The following is a 24,736-nucleotide window of genomic DNA, read 5'->3' as shown; positions in this document are numbered from 1 at the left end:
AGTCTTTTTTGGTTTTTTCGAGACAGGGTTTCTCTGTGTAGCCCTAGCTGTCCTGGAACTCACTCTGTAGACCAGACTGGGCTTGAACTCAGAAATCCGCCTGCCTCTGCCTCCCAAGTGCTGGGATTAAAGGCGTGCGCCACCACCGCCCGGCAATTTCAGTCTTTTTAAGTGTTACAATTCTTATTTTGTACGTATGTATTATGCATACGCATATGTGGGTACATGTTAATATGTGTACACATGAGTATAGAAGCCAGAGACCTGCACAGGTCCAACCAGGCAAAATCCCAGTACTTAGAAGGGGAATGGACACAAAATCCCAGCCCTAACTGAGAGGCTATTTGCAATTGAAGCCTTTTGGGAAAGGGGAAAATCCATTTTCTCCAATGGAAACTGGGTCAACACACTCCAGGGTAGGTCCCATCCCCAGGAGTTAACTAACATAAAATAGATCTTATAGTTTTGGGGTGTTTTTGTTTTATTTTTGGTAACTTTTTATCTTTTATCTTGTTGATTTTTTTTTCTTTTAGCTTTATTTTTTTTTTTTGTCTTTGTTTTTGTTTTGCTTAGAGAAAGAATATGCAGTTGGGCAAAGTAAAAAGGACCTGGGAGGAGATACAGGAGGAGAAAGAATTTAATCAAGATATATTGTATAACATTTTTCAGTAAAAATAAAAAAGTTTTAGCCTTTAAGTGTTATTGATGATGACTATAAATTAGAACTATCCTTTGGCTAGTTGTTAGTTACTATAATTCAGTGTCCCAACCATCTTGATGATCTAGAACTAAATTTAAATGGAAGGATGTGCCTTTTCAATTCCGTGCGTGCATGTGCGTGTGTGTGCGCGTGTGTTCTGGCTGATATTTTATAAAAGCTGAACGGTTACCATTCTGTTTGCTTTAACCTAGGTATAACAGTGGTGACTTTTTACTACAGTTGCTTCCGTTGCCACTCTTCTTTCTCTACCTGGTTTCATCAGATTGAAGCTTCATGTGCTGTCCTGAGGGGACAAAGGAAGATTTAGATTTGGGGCCCTTTGAAATGTCACTGCATTCTTGCATGGTGATTTGCTTCTGTGTCCAAGAGTTTAAGTTGATAGGCAGTAGAAGGTCTGCATGCCAAAAGCAGAAGAATGTTTTCATCTTGGGACTGTTTTTATTACAACTTTTAAACTGAAGGGGTTTATGGTTGCCTAGATTACAGTATAGGAATTAGGTGTCCGTACAGTAAATTCAGTGGCACCTAAAATACAAGTGGAAGCTGTCACATTTTGTGGTTTGTTTTGCTCCAGGAAAACACCACCAAGCCAGTGAAACGAAGCAGAATGTGATTGCATCAGACAAAGCAGCAGAAATACCAGTTGTCCATGAACATGAGCACAGCCATGACCACACACAGCTACATGCCTACATTGGTGTGTCCCTTGTCCTGGGCTTTGTTTTCATGTTGCTAGTGGACCAGATTGGCAGCTCACATGTGCACCCTACTGATGGTGAGTAGCTCTCAGACTTTCTGGGTTAAGAAGGCACTTTTGTAGTTTGGAAATTTACAAACTGAATGATTCAGTCTATACCGTATACCAATGAGTTACTTAAATGCCAAACTCCTGTTCTCCTCAGGTATTCTCAGGTATTTCATTCAACTGTGGGAGCTAGTGATTGTGGTATTGACATATTAACCCTGCAGGGCTTAAAATAGTCATTTTGAGTGAGAGTCTAGGGCAGGAGTCCCTAGCCTGATTTGTGCTGTGGAGCCCTTAGGCAGTCTAAAGCCTATATAGTCCAATTATTGGAATGTTACTGTTTATATATATACGCTTAGTACATAAGGCTACAAGAACTTGAGGCTAGCTTGGTCTCCATATAGAGTTCCAGCAAATATACAATGAGATACTATCTAAAAGCTAGCCAACCAACAAATAAAAAAAACCCAAACCAAGCAAGCAAGCAAGCAAGCAAAAAACTTGATAGTGAGTAAATTCTGATCTGCTTGTTAGATACAAGGAGGAAAGAAGTAAATAAACAAAGAAGTCCAGCAGTCCTTTGACCAGGTGATCAAAGTCAGTGTCACCAGCATTCTGCTTTGGTTGGTGTAGCTCAGGAAGCCATCAGACCAGCCTCCTTTCAGATAACTCTGAACCCTGGATAAAAACTTTAAAACTACCAGCTAAAGATAGCAGAGAGTCATTAAGAGCAAGCACATTCTGCAGAGCATCAATATTCGGAGCAGAGATGCCAGTTTTTATAGGGTTAGTAAAGTGTCCTTGTGAGAGAAACTCCACCGTCCCTAGCACTGTCACATGTCTGTAATCCTAGGACTTGGGTGGTGAGGTCAGGAGAATCCAGACTCACCTCTGCTGTATAGCAAGTTTGAAGCCAGCCTGGACTACTTGAGACCTTGTCTCAGAAAGTCCCCAGTGTTTGTGGGACAGAACTCAGGACAACCAGAGTCCTAAAAAGAAGGGAGAATCCTAGTGTTATGGGGTATCTACCAGAGAAGACTGCTCAGACACGGGGTAAGCCAATAGAAAGTCTTTATTAGCCGGCAGGTGACTCCACTGGGTTTTGGGATACCAGTGTAGATAGCCCTGAGCCTTTCTCTTTTAAGCACAAAACTAGATCCTGGGTTGACACACATCAGCTAGCGAGAACAGTTAGCCAAAAACAGAACTGTAGAAGCCAAAAGCAAAGTCAGTATATTTAGGGACTTCCCCAGAACTAGGGACTTTGATGGATTAGGACTTTGTTCATCTTTTGGCAGGTGTTGCTACCTATGTGCTGGGTTCCAAGGCCTGAATGGGTACTTCCATCATGGTGTCAGTTGTGCTAAGGTCTGGGGACCTGTTACACTAGAATTCAGCTTCAGTTTCTGTGAGTAAGCTATTCAGGTCTCTTGCTGACTCCCAAGCCATGCACATTAGGGCAGACTCCATGCAATTAAACTAAAATAATTAAACCAAGCTGTCCAAAAAACAGGTTACAGTTTGAGACAAACTGTTACATAAAGCAAAACATAAATTCTGTAGAAAAATATAACAGAACCTAGATTATTCATGTGATAGTACTATTAACAATCTCTGGTATATGATCCAACATGAAAAGCACCTGTGGTTAGCAGAGGTACAGTCTTCTAAAGGGGAGGATTATTCTTAAAAAAAAAAAGAAGAAGAAAGAAAGAAAGAAAAACAAAACAAACAAAAATGTGGATATGAGGAGGTGAATGTATTCTCCAATTCACATCACATGAATTACGTGATCTTAAAATTGACACTTCCTAGAAAGGAAGTGCTCTGATGAGGAACATTATCAGAACACTGACACAAGATGAATGTGCAACAGGAATCAGAAATAATGCTAAATTTGCTGAGTTTGATATCCTTTATGATCATATCGTTTCCCTCAGGAAATACACAATGCAATATCTAAAGGTAAGCAGTTATGATGTGTACAACTTACTCTTAAGTAGTAGAGACTTGTGTAGCCAGTATGGAAACAAGCTGTGGGCAGATGGCTCCAAATGTTTAGATAGTTGGTCAGGGACATGGGATTATTTTCTTTAAACTATTGTTGTAACTTTTTTTCAAGATTAAAACTTATTTCCAAATAAAAGTTGTTTTGTTTTAATCATGGACTGAGTAAATGAACAGAGTTTCTGTGCCTGAACATGGCATGGACTGGCCAGCAAAGCTTTAATCCCAAACCATAAGAAGAAAAAAATACGGTACTAAAATGAAATAAAAGCAGGTTGACTAGGCGGGTGTGGTGGCATAAGATATGATCAGGCTTTCAGGAGGCACAGGCTGGAGCCTGTGAATTCAGTAGAGACCAGTATTGGCTACATAGTAACTCTTGACATACTGTCAGAAACAAACTCTTGGTGTCAACAAAGTTTTCCATTTCCTTGTATTTATTATATCTTTTTTTAATGTGCTTATTTTGAGATAAAATCTCATATACCAGGTTAGTCTCAAACCCTTTGTGTAACCATTGATGACCTTTAATTCCTGATTCTCCTTCCTCTACCATCTCTCAAGTGCTGAATGTGCCACTAAGTCTATACTACACCTTTAAAGAATTTTTTTTCCCTCCTGGTGGAGCACACCTTTAACCCCAGCACTTGGGAGGCAGGGACAAGCTGATCTCTGTGAGTTCAGGGCCAATCTGGTCTACAGAGTGAGTTCTAGACCAACCAGGACTACATAGAAGACTCTATCTCAAACAAACAAAACCCAACACTTTGTTTTGGTTTGGTTTTGCTAGGGCTGGGGAGATGGATCCCTAATACCCAAGTAAAAAGCCAGGCATGCTCTCATACATCTGTAAACTCAGTGCTGAGGCAGGAACAGGAAGTTCCCTAAAAGGTGTTGTTGGCCAGCCATCCTAGCTGAATCTAGATGAAAGGGTTAGTGAAAGATCTTGTCTCAACAAAACAAAGCAAGGTAGAGAGTGATTGAAGACAGACCCCAACATAGACTTCCTTGGGATACTCCAAGCCAGCTCAGTCAGCAGGGTCTTGAGGTAGGGAGTGAGAATTAAAAAGAAAAAGACAATTAAACAATATTATAACATGACTCCAGCCAGTGCTGAAGCTGAAGCAGGTTTATTTTTTTCCAGTCTGCTTTTACACCATTCTAGGTATATGCAAAGAATAGGGTCAGTTCTAGATCAAAGACAAACTAATCAAGGAACAAATAAGGCATTAAACAAAGTCCTGTGGCCACTGTGTCTAGGGGTTTATTAGGATGACCAAGATAGAAGGAATACAATGAATTCCTCGGTTGTGTTCATCTTGAGTCTAGTCCTGGCCCAGTGTCAGAATCTTATCTGAGCCCACTTTGCTTGTCCCAGCCCAATGTCAAATTCTTGCCAAATTCCTAGAAGCAACACCAAGAGCTCTCCACAACTGAACATGTCTTAAGTTGACCAGCGTTAGTCATGAGTCTGTGCTGTAATATTCGGGAACTGAAGAGTTAAAACTTTTAAAGTAGGCCGTGAGAGCTGGGGTTCATTGACAGAGTACTTGCCTGGCACATGTTAAGAACTAGACTTGATCCTCAACACTGAACAAACAGAATTATGTGTATTGCGTTTTGTCTGCTGCTATATCAGCCCACCACATTCATATAGTGCCCACGGAGGCAGAAAGGTCAGGTCAGAAAATGTCAGATCCTCTGGAATTTGAGTTGCAGACATTTGTTAGCATCTATGTGGATGCTCAGAATTGAACGCAAGTCCTCAGGAAGAGCAGCCAGTGCTCGTAACTGCTGAACCATCTCTCCATAACCTCCCTGTCCCCCCAAAAATAACTTTTAATAAATTATATAGGCCCAATAGTGCCTGGTAATCCTGTACCCAGAGTTAAATGTAACATGTGTTCATTCTTCTCTCTGTTTTCTCTGGAAGGGTGCTATTTTTACTGGCCTTCTGTGTGTGTATCTTTGGTTTTCAATTTTTTAGGTTTAGGTAAATTTTTTTGGAGACAGAGTCTCTCTATGGAGCTCAGGCTGGTCTCAAACACACATTCCTTCTGCCTTTGTTTCCCAAGTGCTAGAATTACTCCTGTTATGTATGGCATCATACATAGCTCTGGTTTTATGTATTACTAAGTGTCAGTAAAAGTTAATTCACTTATCAAAATTATGCTGAACTGCAATTTCTTCCTGTAGATTTATCCCAACTATTTTCTTGCTTGATTTAAAAAAAAAAAAGAAGTGTGTGTGTGTGTGTGTGTGTGTGTGTGTGTGTGACAATGTAAAAAGAAAGAGAAGTACAGGGTATTGGTTATAGCTGATCTAGGGATGGAGAAGAACCTCTGAAGTGGCACGTGGGTCCCAGCTACACAGAATCTTAATTGAGCCAGGGGGAAATTGTTTTGAGCTGAGATTATCCTCTGATCCTTTTTTGATTGATGTGGTCCTAGGATCTGACTTGGAACAGGTTTTGGGTCGATAATCTGGGTAAGCTTGCCAAGAACTACAAGTGAGGAGATTTGAGGAAAGGGGGTCAAGAATGGTTAGAAAGCACTAGAGAAATATGTTAGCTGGTCTAGATAATGAGAAGTACGTGGAAGCGGCTGATACACAGTTTAAGAACCTTCCTCAAGCCAGGTGTGGTGGTGTAGGCCTGTGATCCCAGCTACTCAGGCTGAGTCAGGAAAGCCACAAATCCAAGGCCTGCATGGTCTTTAGAGCAAGTTCAAGGCCAGTCTGGCGCTTGAAGCTGGGCATTATAACCTAGTGAAGAGTGAGTACTCAAATGCATGGACAAGGCCCCAGGTTCAATTCTTAATGCCAAAGGGGAAAAAAACCTGCCTGATATGATAGCATAGTTGCAGCTGACCTGAGCTCTTTAAAAGAGACAGCAGAAGGGTGGTGCTTTTTAAAGATGTCTGTGACATTTCCAGCTGAGGTGATTTTGGGGAAAATAAGCAGAGCCGTAGGAAACTGTTGTAACTTGGTAAAAATAGCTGCATAGTGGAGAAGGGAAAATATGATGGAGGTTGCATGGAAACAGAGTTGCAGGAGTTGGATGAGCCTGCAAAGAAGCAAGCAGAGGAGTGGAGTGCTCTCTGCAGACTGGGAAGCTCAGGCAGTGGGGGTGCATCTCAGAACTGTGCAGGGAAGCCCAGTCTAGAGTTCCCCCACACCCACCTCTTTAGTACAAGGAGAACAGTGAGGAAACAGTTCAAAATCTGAGCTTCCAAAATACGAATATAGCTGGATGTGGCGTTGTATACCCTTAATCCCAGTGCTTGGTAAGCCAAGATGTGGATTTGGAGTTCACTGCCAGCCAGGGGTGCCCAGTAAGACTCCAGCTCTAAAATAACAATGATAATAAGAAACGGACCATCTTCAGAGAGGGGTTTCTTTTGCTTTTATGTCATACTACTTAGTGATACTTTCTCATTCTCTGTAGATCCAGAAACAGCACGGCCCAGCAGTTCCAAAATCACCACCACTCTGGGCCTAGTTGTCCATGCTGCAGGTAAGTCAGCATTGCAGTGAGACTGCTCTTAACCTCACAGAGGAGACTCCACACTGAACGCTCTTGGGGAAGGGTTGCTGGACAAAGCCCTCTAGTTGGAGCACAAGCCCTGGCATAGTCTCTGTTGAGTTTACAAGCTAAGAATATGTTCTGTAGTTTTAATCCCTAAACACAGAGTGTAAGCTAGGCATGGTAGCACACACCTGTAGTCCAAGCACCCAGGAGGTAGAGGCAGTAGGATCCAGAGTTCAAGGCCAACTTGACTGCTTAATTTTAGCCTGAGCTACATATCTAAACCCTGTCCAAAAGAGTCTGGGACCGACCGTAGCTCAATGACAAACCATCTGTTGAGTACGTGAAAGGCCTGTGTTCAGTCCTTAGCACTAGCAAACAGAAAGGTCTTTCATGTCACTGGAAAACTGGTATGGCATGATAATGCTGTTCTGAAGACAGCTATGCCCACATGTTATGTATCACCTGTGGCTTGTTTTGTACAGTATTGCCAGAGTTGAGTTAGTTAAAAGAGGCCAAGTAACTTAGAAAGCTCAAATATTTCCTGTCTGGGCTTTAAGGAATTTGCTGTCTTCTACCCTAAGATCTGTCTGGAAAAGAGCCTGTGCACGTCAGCACCAAACAGCCCGGCTGCCAGTGTAGGCTGAGGCAGTCAGCAGAAGACTCGGTGTGGCTGATGGGACTTGCTCAGCACTATAACTTAAACCTAGACCTGATGGTAGGCAGGATTCCGTCACGTCCAAATAAAGGCATATAAAAAGTAACACACTCCTAACCTGCTGGTTTCTGCTTTCTAACTAAATCACCCATATCACTGCGCTAGAGTCTGGGACCTGGGAGAAGGGAGCCAATAAATGAGGCAGACTAAAGTCTCACGCAGTAGCCAACTTTATTCAGAGCCCCAGACAGTTTATATACTTGAGGGTTAAGAGCGGTCACCTGAGTAAAGTTCTCATGAGTTCAGGCTTATATAATCACAAGGTCAAACCACACATGGCAAAAATAATGTCCATAAAGATATGTAAAGAAAAAAAATTAATTGAATAACATCGGCAAACAATAGTGAATACTCTGAAGTAAACTCACTTCTATCCACTACACCTGGGATGGGTACTAAAACACATTTCGAGAACAAGTCTGTGTTTTGAAGAAACTGGGATTACAGGACTTGTCTTGTTTTCTTGGAGTGTTCTCACGAGCACGCAGAATTCTCCTCACACAACTCCATTTCTAGACTGTGTTTCAGTATACCCATTCAGCCAACTCCCTCTCTTGACCTTTTTATTTTATGTCAACTTAAATACAAGCTAGAGTTATCTGAAAGGAGAAGATGCCGCCATAGGATCCAGCTATAGGCATTTTCTTAGTGAGTGAGTGATGTGGGAGGGCCCAGCCCATTGTGGGTGGTGCCATCCCTGGCTGGTGGTCCTGGGTTTTAGAAGAAAGCAGGCTGAGCAAGCCTGGAGGAACAAGCCAATAAGCAGCACCCCTCCACGGCCCCTGCATCAGCTCCTGCCTCCAGGTTCCTGCCCTGTTTGAGTTCCTGTCCTGACTTCCTTCAGTAATGAACAGTGACATGGAAATGTAAGCCAGATAAACCCTCTCCTCCCCAGCTTGCTTTGGTCATGGTGTTTCATCACAGCATAGTAACCCAAACTCAGAGAGTCCCCATCATGTGTGAATCGTCTGTATAGAAGCCTCAAGCCCTGAAGACAGAAAGATGTCTTCTTTGAAATTCTTCGTTACCATTCTTATAACTTGCCTCATCAGTGGATGTTTGTATTTCATATTTTTTTAGCAATAAAGACAGCTAACTTATGGATGATTCGGGGCCAGATGCTCAGCTCTTGGCATCTATTATTTTTAGCACTCAGGAAGCCCTAAGAATGCACAGTTTTTGACCCCATCTTCCCCCCGCCTTGGTTTTTTCAGACAGGATTTCTCTCTGTGGCCCTAGTTATCCTGGAACTCACTCTGTAGACCAGGCTAGCCTCAGACTCAGATCTGCCTGCCTCTGCTTCCCACATGCTGGGATTAAAGGTGTGTGCACCACCACCGGGTTTATTGACTCCACCCTGAAGATGAAGTTCATTGAGGTTGAGTAGCTTGCCCAGATCAAGTCCAGCACTGCCTCCCTTCATAGCATCTTGTTTCCTTGTCTCCCAATTTAGCTGATGGTGTAGCTTTGGGAGCAGCAGCCTCTACTTCACAGACTAGTGTCCAGTTAATTGTGTTTGTGGCAATAATGCTACACAAGGTAAGCCAAGATCCGATATTGAACATATTTGTGATTAAAATTTGTCTTGATCATTGATGCATTTCTGAAATGTAGTATCTTTTTAGCTTTAAAAATGTATTTATTATATGTGTGTGTGCACATGAGCACACACATGCCACCATCAGCATAATAAAAGTCAGAGAACAACTTTGTGAAATTGATCCCTTCTTTTTACCTTTACCTGAGTCCTGGGGTTTGAACTCGGGTCCCAAGTCTTACAGAGCAAACACCTTGACCCATTGCAGCATCTAATAGTCACCACCACCCCCATTTTTAAATTTTTAATTACTATCCAATTTAGGAGAATTAAATATGTGTGTTCAGTGCTTTTGTTTTTGCTATTATTTTCTTTAACTCATTGGAAGGGCTTTTTTTTTTTGTATCATATACACAAATGGCTAAATGCTTACTGATTTCTATTTTTCTAAAGATTTATTTATTTATGTATTTTGTATCTATGAGTGCTCTGTCTGCAGGTACTCCTGCATGCCAGAAGGGGGAACAGAGTCCCATTATAGGTGGTTGGTTGTGAGCCACCATGTGGTTGCTGGGAATTGAACTCAGGACCTCTAAAAGAGCAAGCAGCCAGTTCTCTTAACCATTGACCAGCCAAATCTCTCCAGCCCTCAATTTCTGTTTTTCATAGAAGTTTGTTCACATAAGTGACTAGACAGTTCAGTGGGTAAAAGTACTTGCTAAACAAGTTTGACAAACCAGTTCCCAAAAGTTGTCTTTTGATCACCACACACACTGTGGCACACAGGTGGCTACATTCACACACACACAATTATAGTAAGAATTAAAAATTCAAAATAATCTTGTGTCCAACGCTACCAAGAAAGATATATACAGACACATGTAAGATTTTCTTATGAGACCATTGGTTCCTAAAAGGCAAGCTTGCTCTTGGTGGGAGCAAGGTTTCTCCTATTCAGATAACATCACGTACATTTCTCGACGTGGAAGCAAGCCCTGCTTGTCAAGTGATAAAGGGGCTACTTTGTCATTTCCAGGCTCCAGCAGCATTTGGGCTGGTTTCCTTCCTGATGCATGCTGGCCTGGAGCGGAATCGAATCAGAAAGCACTTGCTGGTCTTTGCATTGGCAGCACCAGCCATGTCCATGCTGACATACTTAGGATTAAGTAAGGTAAGTGTGAGCATCCCTTACTGTGTAGTCATGTGTTTGTCTAGCTCTCTCAGAGGCTTCAGCCTGCAGCCTGGAAGCTGCGTGGGGCTGAGAGCTGTGAATGGACCCAACACAAAATCGTAAACTTACTGAAACATGACACAACTTTTTATTTCTTATATTATTTCATTAGTAACTCAGTTGTCTTGTTGTCTATGTATGTCACAACATTCTGTCACAATATCAAAAGGCTCAACAAATCTGGTAGGGAATCTTAGGTTGAATTTTTCAAGGACAGTATTTTCTCTTTCTTTTTTTTCCCCTTCCCTTCTCCTTCTTGCCCCAGCCCTGCTTGCTCTGTCCTCCCCACCCCCACCCCACTCCAGGCCCCACTCGAGTATTTTCTCAAACAATGACAAAAATTGAAAGTAAAAATCTGTATAAAATAAGTGTCTTAATTTCAAGTTAGTCCTTTTCATGACTTTAATAGTCATATAAATTGAATATCAGTTCTAAGAGTATTTGAATAAATATATAGTAGCATTTCAGTGTTTAAGATAGTATCATTTAACCAGCCATGCTTATTTTTTTTGGCAGATAACAGTCAGAATCATCCAAATTTTTTTTTAATTTATTTATTTTTATTTCATGTGCATTGGTGTTTTACCTACATGTATGTCTGTGTGAGGGTGCCAGATCCCCTGGAATTGGAATTACAGACAGTTGTGAGCTGCCATGCAGGTGCTGGAAATTGAATCTAGGTCCTCTGGAAGAGCAGCTGGTGCTCTTAACTCCTGAGCCATCTCTCCAGCACCACACCCAACATCTAATGCTGAGGCAGACATGGGAAGCATGCAAGGCAAGCCATTCAGTGGCCTCTAGTAGAGCTGGAGCAGAGATGGCTGTAGGCAGCTGGGATTCCAGTTCTTTCAGTTCTTTGTACCTGAACATAGCTTCAGAGTTGATGTCAGGCTTCAGCTTAGAGCTCACATGCTCCCATTTCCAAACTGTCCATAGCAACCGCCCTTTCTAGTTTACCTAAAGTCAGTGAGTAGAATCACAAGGAAAATCTTAGTATCAGACTAACCAGGGCTGCTTGGAAGGAACTGCTTTCCCCCATGCCTCCTCAGAAGGTCATTGGTTCATCATCATATAAGACGATAAATGTGTTAAAAGGAATATTGACTCTTCTGGTTTTCTATTGGTTGGCTGGTTGGTGGGAATGAACCCAGGGCCTACCAAGGAACTGTATCCCCAGACTGCTTTTTCTTTCTTCCTTTTTTTCCTTTCTGTTCTTTTCTCATTTAAAAAAAATAAAAAGGAAGGAAAGGGAAAGACTTAAGACAGTATGTATGGATAATACTTAAAGACTTAAGACAGTATGTATGGATAATACTTAAAGACTTAAGACAGTATGTATGGATAATGGTGACCAAGTAGTTAGATCCTGATAACCAGGGTCTGTTGATTGTTGATCTTGAGTCTAACAAATGAGTCTTACACAGGGCCTTTCTCCCTAAGAGCAATGGGTAGTTCTTTATAGGCTACCCTACAGGCACCTGCTGTTGTTACTGAGGATTAAGCCCAGGGCCTTGCACATGCTGGGCAAATACTCTGCCACCTCCCCACCCGCTGGTTCATTTACAAATGACACCATCACCTCACTGAGCGCTGTGCTTTAGAACTTTTTATGGAGAAAGCTCCTGATAATTCTGAAAGCATGGAGTTACCGGTATGCTGCGTCTGGGGCAAGTCTGTGAGGTTTTAACTAGGTGCCTTGGCCCACATGTCTACTCTTTAATAGAAAGGCTGTGGCTAGTTGTATAAAGATTAGTAAATAATGACAGTATAATGAATGGTACGCTGTAATCCCATCACTTGGGAAACTGAGGCAGGAGAATCCAAAGTTTAAGCCCAGGTTATACTATGAGACCTCATCTTAAATAATCAAAACCAACAAGACCCAGATTAGTGAATGAGATATATTTTAGTGCTATGAAGGTAGCTATTGCATCTTGTTTTGTTTTATTTATTTGTTTGTTTGTTTCGGAGACAGGGTCTTTCTGTGTAGCCCTGACTGTCCTGAAATTCACAATGTAGATCAGGCTGGCCTCACACTAAGAGATAGCTGCCTCTATTGCATCTTGGTCAGTCTGTGTCTCAAGCACCTAGCTTGGTAACACAGAGGATAGTCGTTAAATAACAGAACAAATGAACTGATGCCTAAAATGTTAAGATTCCATCTCAGAGGTGGAAGTGAAACTTCCTAGGCAGTGCTTGAAAGTTGCTTTAAAAAGCAGCTCTAGGTAATAAAGCTTTCATTTCAAAATGTAAGGGTACATTTTAAATGTTCTCCTTGAAAGTCATGAACATTTGAAGTAATAAATATGTTGATTAGCTTGATTTTATTATGTTCTCAAATCATAGTATCTGTATAATAAACATTGTGAATTTCAAATAAATTTTTAAGCTGTGATTGTATGTGTCACTGGTGTTTTTAAACCTTTATTTAAGACCTCCCCATAAATGACAGAATTTATTCATCCAATCTCAAGATGTTTCCATGTACCAAGCAGCATCAGGTATATATATTCAGATTTAGTTGGTACATCTTCCTGTCTCTAACTTTGATGTGATTTGTTTTAATTCTAATTCTAATCTCTTCTAATTCACAGAGCAGTAAAGAAGCCCTTTCAGAGGTCAATGCCACTGGAGTGGCCATGCTTTTCTCTGCTGGGACATTTCTTTATGTTGCCACCGTCCATGTCCTCCCTGAAGTGGGTGGAATGGGGCACAGCCACAAACCTGACTCCACTGGAGGGAGAGGCCTCAGCCGCCTTGAGGTGGCAGCCCTTGTTCTGGGTTGTCTCATACCGCTCATCCTATCAATAGGACACCAGCATTGACCATTCAGATTCCAGCCTCAGTCCACGGCCATTGCCATCTGGGAAGAAGAGCAAGCGTGTGGCGCTCCTCACTTGCTCAGTGTCTTGTCTCACCTTGCCCATCTCCACCTGTGTTCCTAGAGTCCGAGGGAGATGAGAGTCAATCGTGGAGAAGTGGGACAACATAGAGCAGGAACATCAGAATTAGACAGAGACTTTGTGTTGTCTTTTAAAGGGACTTTGCTATATTAAGTTTTGATGTTTCTCTTAACCCTATTCTCAGGGAAGATGGACTTTAGTTTTAAAGAAAAGTGGAGAACTTCATACAATGAATTATGAAACTGCAGTGTTCTGTAATTAAGCTAAAGTTTTTTTCCCTTAGTTTAGAGGCTCTGCCACTTTAGCCATTGGTTTTAAAATGGTTGGTACTCACCATGTAAGACTGGTGCTCTAGTGTCCGTGCCACACGCCATGAGAGAAGGTGGGAACACCTGTCCCTTAGATTTAAAGATGATGGCAACTAATTTGAGGTTAGAATAAGGAAAATAAGAGCAGGACACATAAGCTGAACTGAACCCAAAAGAAACATCCATGGAAAGGGGTGTTTAGAGTCTTCAGTAACCCCTTTGCACGTGCCTCCCTATGTAGAGCCTGCCCTTCCTTCCAATAGAGCAAGGAGGTGGGACTGGCTTTTTAAAAAGTATCCTTTGCAGAATACTTGTCTGCAGCACACTCTCAGTAGCCAGATTCTGTTCAGGCACAGGATTTCCCTCAAGAACAGTATGATCGCAGTGAAATTAAGGGATGTTAAAATTTCCAGGAATTTGGATAGTTACTGATATATTGTAGTAACCTTTTAAAAAAAATAACACTATTACAAAGTATGTTGTTCTTTCCTTCTAAGTCAGTGGTTCTCAACCCTCGGAACACTGCAGTCCTTTACTACAGTTCCTCATGTTGTGGTGCCCCCTTCCCCAGCTGTAACATTTTGTTGCTATTTCATAACTGTAATTTTGCTACTGTTATGAATTGTAATGTAAATGTCTGGTAACAGGATATATGATATGCCATCCCTGTGGGCCTTGTGACTCATAGGTTGAGAACTGCTGTTCTAAGTATTTCTTTTAGCAGCCAGCAGTCCCTCTGGCTGAGCCTTGCCCAGAGTGGAGAGTGTTTCTGCCTGCCCCTAAGCTCCTGTGCAGGAGACGGTAGGGCTGTATCAGAGGGGAGTATCTGTGGCTGGCCTCAATCTCCTTGCAATCATGTCTGCACCCCACTCTTCCCTTCAATCTCCCTGCCCCACTGTGTACTACTACTGCTCCTGGTGATGTCAGTCCTTGAGTGAAATGAATTCTCACCACTTGAACCATGATGATGAAGACAGCACTGTCTAGTCTTCATTTCCTTCAAGTAAGTTACCTTTGTGTCCAGCACAACCTTATTACACCCTCAAAAATGTCACCTCCTCATGCGAGTTGACACAGTCACTAGTACTCTGGTAATTAAAGCAAATGAGATGGTAAAAGTATTCAACAAAGGTAATTCTTCCATGTTTGCCAAAATCTGAATAAATCCTAGTCAGATAAGTGTATAATACTGTATTAATTTATATTTTCTGTAGCATTTCAAAAATACTTTACATAAAGAGGGAGCCAAGACTAGTTTCTTCAGAGCAGCAAGTGCAGTCATTTGTATTTTTCTATGACATCTGTGCCAGCATGCCTGTAGTTTTCTTTCTTTCTCTCCTAAATTGTCATTAGGTCAGCTAGCAGCTATGGGATTAAACCTGTGCGCCCTCTGCTGGCTGTAATGGAGAAAGTAGAAATGGGATGCAGTTCTGTGGAGGCTGGTGGCCATTGCATCCCATGCTAAAGTGCAGTAGGGGAGTGTGGGCAACTCTCGTGATTAGGCACAAGCAGGTGACTTGGAAAGGTTTGGCCTCATCTAGTCCTCCCAAAGTACAGATGTCTTGACCTCTCTAGAAACTCACTGTGTCTGGTTTGGTTTGGGTAGAAGTAGCTTCTGTCATCTCGCTCCGTGCAGTGGTCAGAGATTTGTTGTGCTGTCCAGAGCCTCTTTCGTTCAGCAGTGCCTTGCCATCTCACTCTAAGTTTGGCTAGAATATTATCTTGGGTAGGGCCTTGGACTCTGGTAAGGACTGAACCATCAAACTTCCAAATCTGCCTTCCCCTCCGGGCCTCAGTCATAGTGAGCTTTCCAAAGCTGGGGCCTTCCAGGCCCGGAGCTGTTGCCTGGGGACAGCACGTCCCTTCCCCTGCCCAGCAGGCTCAGATAGCCATATGACTCTCAATAGGGCTCAAATGCATTAGAGGCAGCAGAAACCATGCAGAGGCCTCTGTCTGGTGGGGAGAGGTTGCTCTCCCAGAGCAGCCACCTTGATTGCTTCACATCACGTTTCAGTTCTGTTTTCTTCCACCCTAAAACTCCCTCTGGAGGTGTGGATGCCTTAATGTGCAAACACATTTGAACACATTGGTGATACTTCAGCTGCTGCCACAATTACAAGTGGAATTATGGGTTACCAAAGAAGCAATTGATGAAAAGCATGGGCCCTCCTTCCTCATGACCAAAGCAGTCTTAATTGGAATTGGAGTCCCTTTTCCCCAGAATCTAGATGGTCTTCAGATTTAGAGCACCCTCTCCCCGCTCCCCAATTCCCAGTGTTGCCAGTCCCCGAGTCAGCAGGGCAGTGGTGTCCCATTTGACTCTGCTTTCCTGTGTGTGCTGTTGCCAGCTCGAGTCCTTACAGGCAGACTTCCTGGCCTAGAAATGGCAGCGGTTGGGATGGTACTACCCACCGAGACAGTGTTCTCTCCCTCCTTTACCTTAGTCCCCAGATTCTCAGTTCAGAACAGCCGAGTCAACTTCTCTGGGAGGTTGACGATCATTAGAAGAAAGGAAGGGTCTGTTGTTATAGAAAGGGGAAAACAGATTTTTTTAAGCTAGTCTGTCACTTCTAGCTGGTTCTACTTTTTAAGGACTAGAGATAGGAGGGGCATAGCAGTGACAGTGTCTTAAGCCCTGACCCTCATGCTAGTGAAGTTCTGAACATGGGACTGCATGTCAATAGCACAAGCCTCTAAGGCACTCCTGCCTTTTTGGGCCGGACCGTTGCACCACAGGCAGTCATTCGGCAAGAGAGTCTTTGCAGCAAACTTCTGTTCAGTGCAGAGTGGGACTCACCCCTGAAGAACACTGGTCGAGATATTGTACAACTTTTTGTACTTGAGACATCGAAGTTCAGTTCAGGAGACCTGAAGATGGAGGCTGGTGGGAAAGGACTGTCAGACATGTAGGACTTCTTTACATGTGCTCAGCCCCCCAGAAGAGCTAAGCGCAGAGACTGACTTTGCTCTCTGTCTGGTGTGTCTTCCTGTAAACTGGGACTCTACTGGGATGGCAACACCATGATTCCCCTGGTTTGGTGGCCTAAACGGTGATTTTTAAATGTCTCCTTTTCTGGATCCTTTGTACACATAAACTCATTCCATGGATGGCTGCCTTATAATTTTGTGTCTTTCCACTTTAATTGTGAATGGTTTAAAAATTGCTGTTTTCTGATTTGTTTTATGATATTAAATTTTTATTAGTGCATACCTTATGTGAGTGGCTCTCTACTTACACGTCGGCAATATTTGTGTTTGGCAGCCAGACCTGATACACAAAAAAGTTGGGCATCAGGATATCTCAGCCGGTGAAGGCACCTGCTGCCAAGTCTGATGGCTGAGCCCTGATACCCACTTGGTGGAAGGAGAGAATCAACTCCCATGAGTTGACTTATGACCTCCATGTGTGTACCATAGTATGTATGCATGCCCCCTCCAAACAAAATAAAAAATGTAATTTAAACATTTTGAGGTGATGGGAATTTATAAAAGACAGAAGAAAGATACCCTTTAGGCAGAGGAGGGAAGAGGAAGGGGAAATGAGGAACCCAGAATGCCATCTGCTCCACAAGACAAATTCAGTGACCACCACCCCTCTTGCTGCTCGTAGCAGATATGATTTATAAAGGTAGCTATGCCAGAAGAGAGAAGCAGGCTCTTTTGAGAAGTGAGAAGAGAGAAATGGATTACCCACCCCTTTCAAAGGGCAGGGATGTTGTGTGAGCATGTAAGTGCTATGATCAGTTGTGTCTGCAAAGAGATACTTAAATAGAAGTGCTGGCTTTTGAATTAGCATGAGGGGATGTCGGAGGCAAGCAAAGACATGCCACAGTGCGGAGGTCAGAGAGCAACTTTCAGAAGTCTCTGCTATCCTGGGTTGCCTCAAAGTTGGCTTGTTTGACAAGCCACAAGCACTTTTACCCACTGAGTCATCGGGGCATGTGGAGTTCTTTATGTTTTTTTAAAATTATATTTATTAATGGCATATATTTATTGTATTTATTTTTAATGGCTTGTTCATGGCTTGGCACTCTTAAGGCAGAAGCAGACTGCCAGGAGCTCAAGGTGTGGACTATGGAGTGAAACCCCGTCTCTAAAAAGAAAAATGGTGGCTGGGACCTGTGATCCTAGCACTCAGGAGATGGAGGCAGGAGAATCCCAAGGTCATCCTTCACCTCATTGTTCAAGGCCAGCCTGGTTTACATGAGACCCCCCCCCACTCAAAAACTAAAGTAGTGATATTAATTGCACAAAAGAATGGATTTCATTATAATGTTTGCATGTGTGTATACAATGTATACAATGCACTTTAATTACATTTGCCCCTTATTCCCTTGTTGTCCCTCCTCCCCCTTTCTCCTGGCTCCTTCCCAAATAATCTGCCTTCTGCTTCCATGGTCCCTTTGTTATGTTTTTCTCTTTTTGACAGGGTCACATTATATAGTCCTAATTTACCTGGAACTCACTATGAAAACCAGGCTACAGATTCAGAGTTTCTCCTGGTTCTGGTATTAAAGGTGTGTGCCCCATACCCAGGGGCTGGGACGGTGGGGTGGGTGATCTTTTTTAAATTGAGGTCAGAGCTGGGATAGGATATAGTATTTGCCTCCAAGTCTAGCTTAATGCACATAGCACCATCATCTCCAGTTCCACCGAGTTTCCTGCAGAGGACATAGTTTTATTCCTTATGACCAAATAACACACATATTCATTCATTTCTCTCTCTCTCTCTCTCTCTCACTCTCTCTCTCTCTCTCTCTCTCTCTCTCTCATCTATTTATTTATTGCTGTTTTTGTTTTCTCGAGATAGGGTTTTTCTGTGTAGCCCTGGCTGTCCTGGAACTCACTCTGTAGACCAGGCTGGCCTTGAACTCACAGATCCTCCGGCCTCTGCCTCATTGAGTGCAGTGCTGGGATTAAAGGCGTGCACCACCACTGCCATCTCCATGCACTTCTTTAACCATTCATCTGTTGATACGTGGCTAAGCTGATTCTATAACTTGGCTGTTATGCATAGTGCCATAGTAAGCATAGGTATGTAGGTATGTCTTCAGTATGTTGAATTTAATTCCTTCCTTTGTATACCCAGGACTGGCATAGCCAGATCATCTGGTAAGCATTTTTGATAAACCTCTGTACCGACTGATATGGTGGTTTAACATAGGCTTTTCTTTGGTCTGTCTTTGCCGAGTCTGCTGTTCTCTTGACTGATGGTCTTGTGACTGGGTGAGGTGAAATCTTGGTGTTTAGACTTACTTTCCTGATGGCCACAGACATTGGCTTTTCACATCATATTTTTTTTTCACACATTTGTTGTCAATTTGTGTGTCTTCTAAGATGTGTCTGTACAGTTCCTTTGTTCATTTGTTGGTTGTGTTGTTTGTTCTTTGGATACTTGTATCCAGTTATTTATGTGTTCGGGATATTAACTGTCTGACAGATGAGGAGCCGGGCTGTTTCACCTGTAGGCTGTCTCTTTATTCTGACCGTTGTTTCCTTTCCATTCAGCAGCTTTTGAGTCTGATGTAGTTGCGTTGCTGGTTCTTAAGCTACCATTTCATGGGGCCTTGGAGACCTGTTCCTAAAGTTGTTGCCCATGCTTAGGTCTTGGAGTTCAGATCTTCCCCCCATCCCCCCACCCTCCACCCCAAGACAGTGTTTCTCTGTGTAGCCCTGGCTATCCTGGAACTCACTCTGTAGCTCTGACTGACCTCAAACTCAGAAACCTGCCTGCCTCTGAGTGCTGGAATTAAAAGTATGCACCACTGTGCCCAGCTCAGATAATGTTTAGCTGTAGTGCAGATTGCTGCATATGGCAGTGTTGCAGGAGTGCATGCTATTGTACACCATTAGAGGCCCATGTGAATCTCGGGTGCCACGTGATAGATGGTGCCCAGGGTGCTCCAGATTTCTGGAAAACATCATTAAGAAAACTAGCAAAGAAGCACGTACTACTTATAGTCCCTGTCACCCTGCCAAAGGGAGAGATAGGGTGCAGAGGAAAAAATAAAATTGTACAGATAACAGGACCCCATCAGTGTCCCTTGCCGGGTGCGGTCCTGCTGGTCACTGCAGCCTGCTCACCCTGCCTCTAACCTTCTCCCCAGTCTTCCTGCGCTCTCTTCTTCTGAACTATAAAAAAGGGCTCTGCCCACTGCCCTTTATGCATAGACTTCTATTGTTCTCATCAAAAACCTTCTCTTTTTTTTTTTTTTTTTTTTTTTTGATTTTATTTTATATATATGCTTGCCTGCGTGTATGTCTGTACCACGTGCATTTCTGGTACTCTCAGGACAAGAGGGCTTTGGATCCCCTGGAACCAAAGTTAAGCATGGTCATGAACCATTATGTCAGTGCTGGGAATCAAACCCAGGTACTCTGAAAGAGCAACAAGTGTTCTTGACCACTGAGCCATCTCCAGCCCATGGTTTAGGTGGGTCTTCTGGGGCTCACGGCAAAAGGTATGGAGGGGCAGAAAAAGCAGGCCTGGTTTATTCTAGTGTGCTGGCAGCCTTTGCTCTACTCAATACTTCAACAAGATTGGGTGCGTTTGGGGAGGGGGGGGGGAGGTGTTAGCCTGATGTTGGCCATAGGCAAATTTATGTAATACTTTGAGAACCAGAAACTAACCTTCTTTGGGACTTGCACAACACTGTAAGCTAATGTGGTGTTAAGTACTGGAAGGCCCTCTCCCCACTTAAAGCGGGATCTTACTATGTAGCCCAGGCTGGCCCTGAATTCATGATCCACTTGCTTTAGCCTTCCAATTTCTGGGACTGCAGGTATGTACCACCATACCCTGCTACAGGGCCCCCTTTTGATATATGAATTCTAGAGGGTCTCAAAGTTCTTACTGTCAACCTTTTTACTGAGGGAAGATGAAGCTAACGCTGGTGCCTGATCACTGCTGTTTGGCCTGCTAAATTCTGCATTCAGTTCTACATGAGGGACCAACCCCCTGGTTCTCACTCAGGGATGTTTTGGGAGTGTGTGAGATTATAACAATAAATGGCTTATGGGTTTACTAGCCAAACTCAACATACCTACCCAAACCCAAAATAAAATATCCATGTTCTAAGAAGCTAAATTAAACTAGGTATTTTAATCCACATAGTACCCTCAAGGGTATATCCTAAGCATTTCTGAGAAGTCATTGCTCCCATGATGCTCTAGGGTTCCAAAGCCCATATTAGTGTTGGGAGGTGGCAGGCCAGTGGGGCACCAAGGTGCTCCGGCTACCCCGAGAAACATCTACGCTGGCGTCCTTGGGTGTGAGCACCTGTGGCCAGTTGGGACAACAGACCTGATGATGAGAGCAGGCTCGTCTGCTAGACTAGTTCAAGAGAGCCAAGGCAGAGAGCTCTCTAATGGGGTGGCAGAATGGCTTCAAGGGAGCTTCCCCTGGACAGGCAAGCCTTGCTGCAGGGCCTGTGGGGACCCTTATCACCCAGTCAAGACAGCCATCTTCCATATCTGGGCCATGCTCTCATTTTCCTCGCCTACCTTCAGCTTACAGGCTTTGTGCTGTCCTGTGGTGCACGGACCCCACTTTACCTCCAGAGATGCTTAGTTCTGTCAACCTGACGCAAGCTAGAATCATCTGGAAGAAAAGTCTCAGTGAGGACTTATCCAGATTAGGCTGGCCTACTGTAGGCGTTCCTGTGGAAGGTTGGCCTGTTAATTGATGGTGGGTGGCACCATCGTTCCATGGGCTGGGCTCTGGCCTGTGCGAGTGGAAAAAGCTAGCCGAGTACTAAGCAAGCAAGCAATATGCTCTCTGCTCTTGGTCGTGGATGTGATGTGATTGGCTCCCTGAGCTCCTGCCTTGACTTTCCCAAGATGGGCTGTAATTTGGATTATAAGAGAAATAAACCCTTTTGTCCCCCATGTTGCTTCTTGTCAAAGTATTTTGTCATGGCAATGGGAATGGAACTAGAATGCAACATCTCTCCAAGATTACCCTGGAGGCAGCCATGCCTTGTTCAGCAATCCCTCCCGACAGTCCAGTCACAGAAGGAATAGAACACTCCGCGGGGGGGGGGGGGGGGGGGGGGGAGGTGTGACCAGCATCATTTGACCTGGGTCTAAGCAGACAAAGAAGGAAGAAGACAAACCTAGACAAGGGAAGGGCAAGTGGAGAAAAGATACAAACGGGTAAGACAGCCTGGCAGGGCATCAGAACTGGTGTGACCAGAGTCTGGGGAACAGTAGGGCGAGTCCTGATGGGGTGAGGGCGTGTGGAGCGGGCTGGCTGTGGGAGGTATTACAGCAGAAGGTCAGGAGTTGGGGATCAGGTCAAAGCATGGTGAGCAGCAGAGGATGTGATGCCAACATGTATGGTTGGCTTCAGGCTTAGAGATCAGATGAGAGACAGCCAGTAAGTCTGGACTCTGGAGGTCCCTGATGTGTGGGAGAGAGTACAAGTGAAAAGTGCATGTGTCTAGCTGGGACTGGAGGGTAAGAAAAGCCGAGAGTGTGGAGCCCTCAGAAGCCCAGTGTTTATCCTCACGGCTAATGTCTAGGCAAAGTTCTGATGCTCTGGCAGACGCTCCAAGTCTAGCCTTGACAGGTGGCTTCCACAGCCATTCTCGGGCACTCTGCAGATTCCATTTTAGAGGGGAGAGGAAACCAAGCGCCCGAGACATTGGTTTCCATCTGGTTGGCAAACAAAAGCAGAAACCCACAGCACCTGACCAGGAGCTGAGCAAAGATGCATCAGTGCAGTGTGCATTTGCTGCGTGCCTACTGCTTGTCCTGCGCCTCCCCTGAAGTAGCTCAAATCCAGAAGAGCAGCAAACACAGGAGAGAAACTCCAAACCGAGCAGACAGCATGCTGGTATACAAGAACAGGCAAAGATCCACTGTCACCATAGTCACCTGGAGCTGCTGCCACAGGCTTTATGTGCAGTGGGAAGGTCCAGAGTCAGAACAAATCAAGATAGCCAATTGGCTGCTAGCCCTCACTCTGCTTGCATAGGTCTACCACGTTTCAGGAAAAGCCTGGCTGTGTAACCTTGAGCAGAATTTTTTTTTTTTTCTTTTTGAGACAGTGTCTCATTATGTAGCCAAGTCTGATCCTTGTGATTCTCCTGCCTCAGACTCCTGAATACCAAGATTACAGAAGCGTTTTCTCCTGAGTGCTAGGTAAGTTAAAAAAAAAAAACAACTGAACAGTGCACTTCGGATTCTTAGAAAACAGAAGCAAGCCAAACTCCAAACCAGAAGACAGGAAGCAATGAAATAGAAACTAAAAAGATACAAAAACTGAAACAGATCTTTTTAAAAATTTTAAAGATTATTTATATGTGTGAATGTTTTGCCTGCATGTATGTGTGTGTACTACATGTGTGCCTGATGTCCGTGGAGGCTAAAAGAGGGCGCTGGATCCCCTGGAACTGAAGTTACAGGTGGTTGTGAGTTACTGTGTGGGTGCTGGGAACTAAACTGTTGTCCTCTGCAAGAGAGCAGCAAACACTCATAACCCCCTGAGCCATCTCTCCTGCCCCAAGAGTTAGTTCTTTGAAAAGACAAACAGGATTGACAACTTTTAGCCAAACTCACAAAAAGAAAAAGAGAAGACCAGGGCTGGAGAAATGGCTCAGTGTTTAAGAGCACTGGCTGCTCTTCCAGAGGGACCAGGACACACACACACACACACACACACACACACACACACACACACACACACAGACAGAAGCTCAGAACTGTCTGTAACTCCAGTTTCAGGGGATCTGACACCTTCATACAGATATACATGCAGGCAAAACACCAATGCAAATAAATAAAGAAGGAAGGAAAGGAGGAAGGGAAGGAAGGAAGATACTATTATTCCTAGCACTCTAGAGGCAGAGGCAGGAGGATTTCTGTGAGTTCGAGGTCTACATAGTGAAGTCCAAGGTCTGGCTACACAGTGAGACACTGTCTCAAAAAAAAAAAAAAAAAAAAAAAAAAAAAAAAAAAAAAAAAAAAAAAAAAAGTTAAAGATGAAAGGCATGGGGGTAGGACTGGTGCTGTTCCAACAGGTACCAGTGGCATCCAGGATCATTAGGGAATATTTTGAAAACTGTGTTCCAAAAAGATGGAAAAATCTAGAAGAAATGGATAAGTTCCTGGGGACATATGACTCACCAAATTTAAATTAAGATCTAGATAAACTTTTTAATCATCCCTGCAATTAAGACTAAAGACGCTCCCCTTAGTTTCTGTCACAATTAGCTGAATTAGGTAAGTGGCAAGCAGCACATTAAGAACAACAGCTCGACATCCAACCAGCAGGTCGGGGGCACCTTTAGGAAGCCTGGGTTTCTACCCTGGTCTCATTGGATTGCTAAGACTAGGCAATCCTGGCCAAACACGGTAGTACAGGCCTGTAAATACAGCGCTCCAGAAGTGGAGGCAGGAGGATGACAAATTTGAGATCAGCTGGGCCACATAGGAAGGTCCTGGAGAGAGAGGGAGAGGAAGAGAGGGAGATAGAGAAGAGAATAATGCTTTGGAAGCCCTGACCTTGGCCTGCAGCCCTGGTTTATTTTGCCTTCCATAAACCTCTCAGTGTGCATTAAGACTCCCAGAGAACACAGGGAAATGGAAAAGCTTTGCCCATGCCTGACCTGGCATCGTCAAGGCTGTTTGACAAGCGGATGAGAACAACTGAAGTATCTCGTTGCTTGCCTCTTAAGAGTTTTTCTACCCAACATTAACTGCTGTTAGCCGAGGACTGTCCAGATGTTCTGCATGCAGATGAAATGAGCAAAGATTGTTTTTTCCTCTGCCATTGAAGAAACCTAGCTCCGTGTCTTCTGTGGCAGTGTTTTCCAGAAGCCCCCGGGCTTGCTCAGCCCTTCCCCTTGAAGATTTTTCTCATGAATGGTTCTATTCATGCCACAGCTGTCAGGCTCATCCTTGGTCTTTACTACAAGGCCAGAGCTGCTACTGACCTGATTCGGGAGAGAATGAATTTGGTAAAAGGATATCAGGAAAGCCAAACCTCAAACCCTGCTCAGTGCCAGAGTATTAGTTGCTGCTGTCACATGCAGTCAG

At 43.7% G+C, this 24,736-nt stretch overlaps 1 protein-coding gene across 2 annotated transcripts in view; it reads left to right on the top strand.

The window, feature by feature from the left end:
- Positions 1-16,904, top strand: part of Slc39a9 (solute carrier family 39 member 9) — a 40,097-nt gene extending 23,193 nt beyond the window's left edge. Inside the window, exons 3-8 of one of the 2 annotated variants that reach the window (XM_076921839.1) lie at positions 1,296-1,496; positions 6,919-6,987; positions 9,171-9,256; positions 10,291-10,425; positions 13,080-13,181; positions 13,297-16,904. In XM_076921839.1, the coding sequence (XP_076777954.1) occupies positions 1,296-1,496; positions 6,919-6,987; positions 9,171-9,256; positions 10,291-10,425; positions 13,080-13,181; positions 13,297-13,446 (743 nt within the window). In that variant the 3' untranslated portion in view covers positions 13,447-16,904. Of the gene's footprint in view, positions 1-1,295; positions 1,497-6,918; positions 6,988-9,170; positions 9,257-10,290; positions 10,426-13,079 lie in introns of both variants that reach the window. The other variant, XM_076921838.1, reaches the window with a different exon arrangement.
- Positions 16,905-24,736: the final 7,832 nt, after the last annotated feature.

The sequence above is a fragment of the Arvicanthis niloticus genome, chromosome 23 (assembly GCF_011762505.2).
Source record: "Arvicanthis niloticus isolate mArvNil1 chromosome 23, mArvNil1.pat.X, whole genome shotgun sequence".
Lineage (NCBI taxonomy): Eukaryota > Metazoa > Chordata > Mammalia > Rodentia > Muridae > Arvicanthis > Arvicanthis niloticus.
This window is presented reverse-complemented; position numbering and strand designations above follow the sequence as displayed.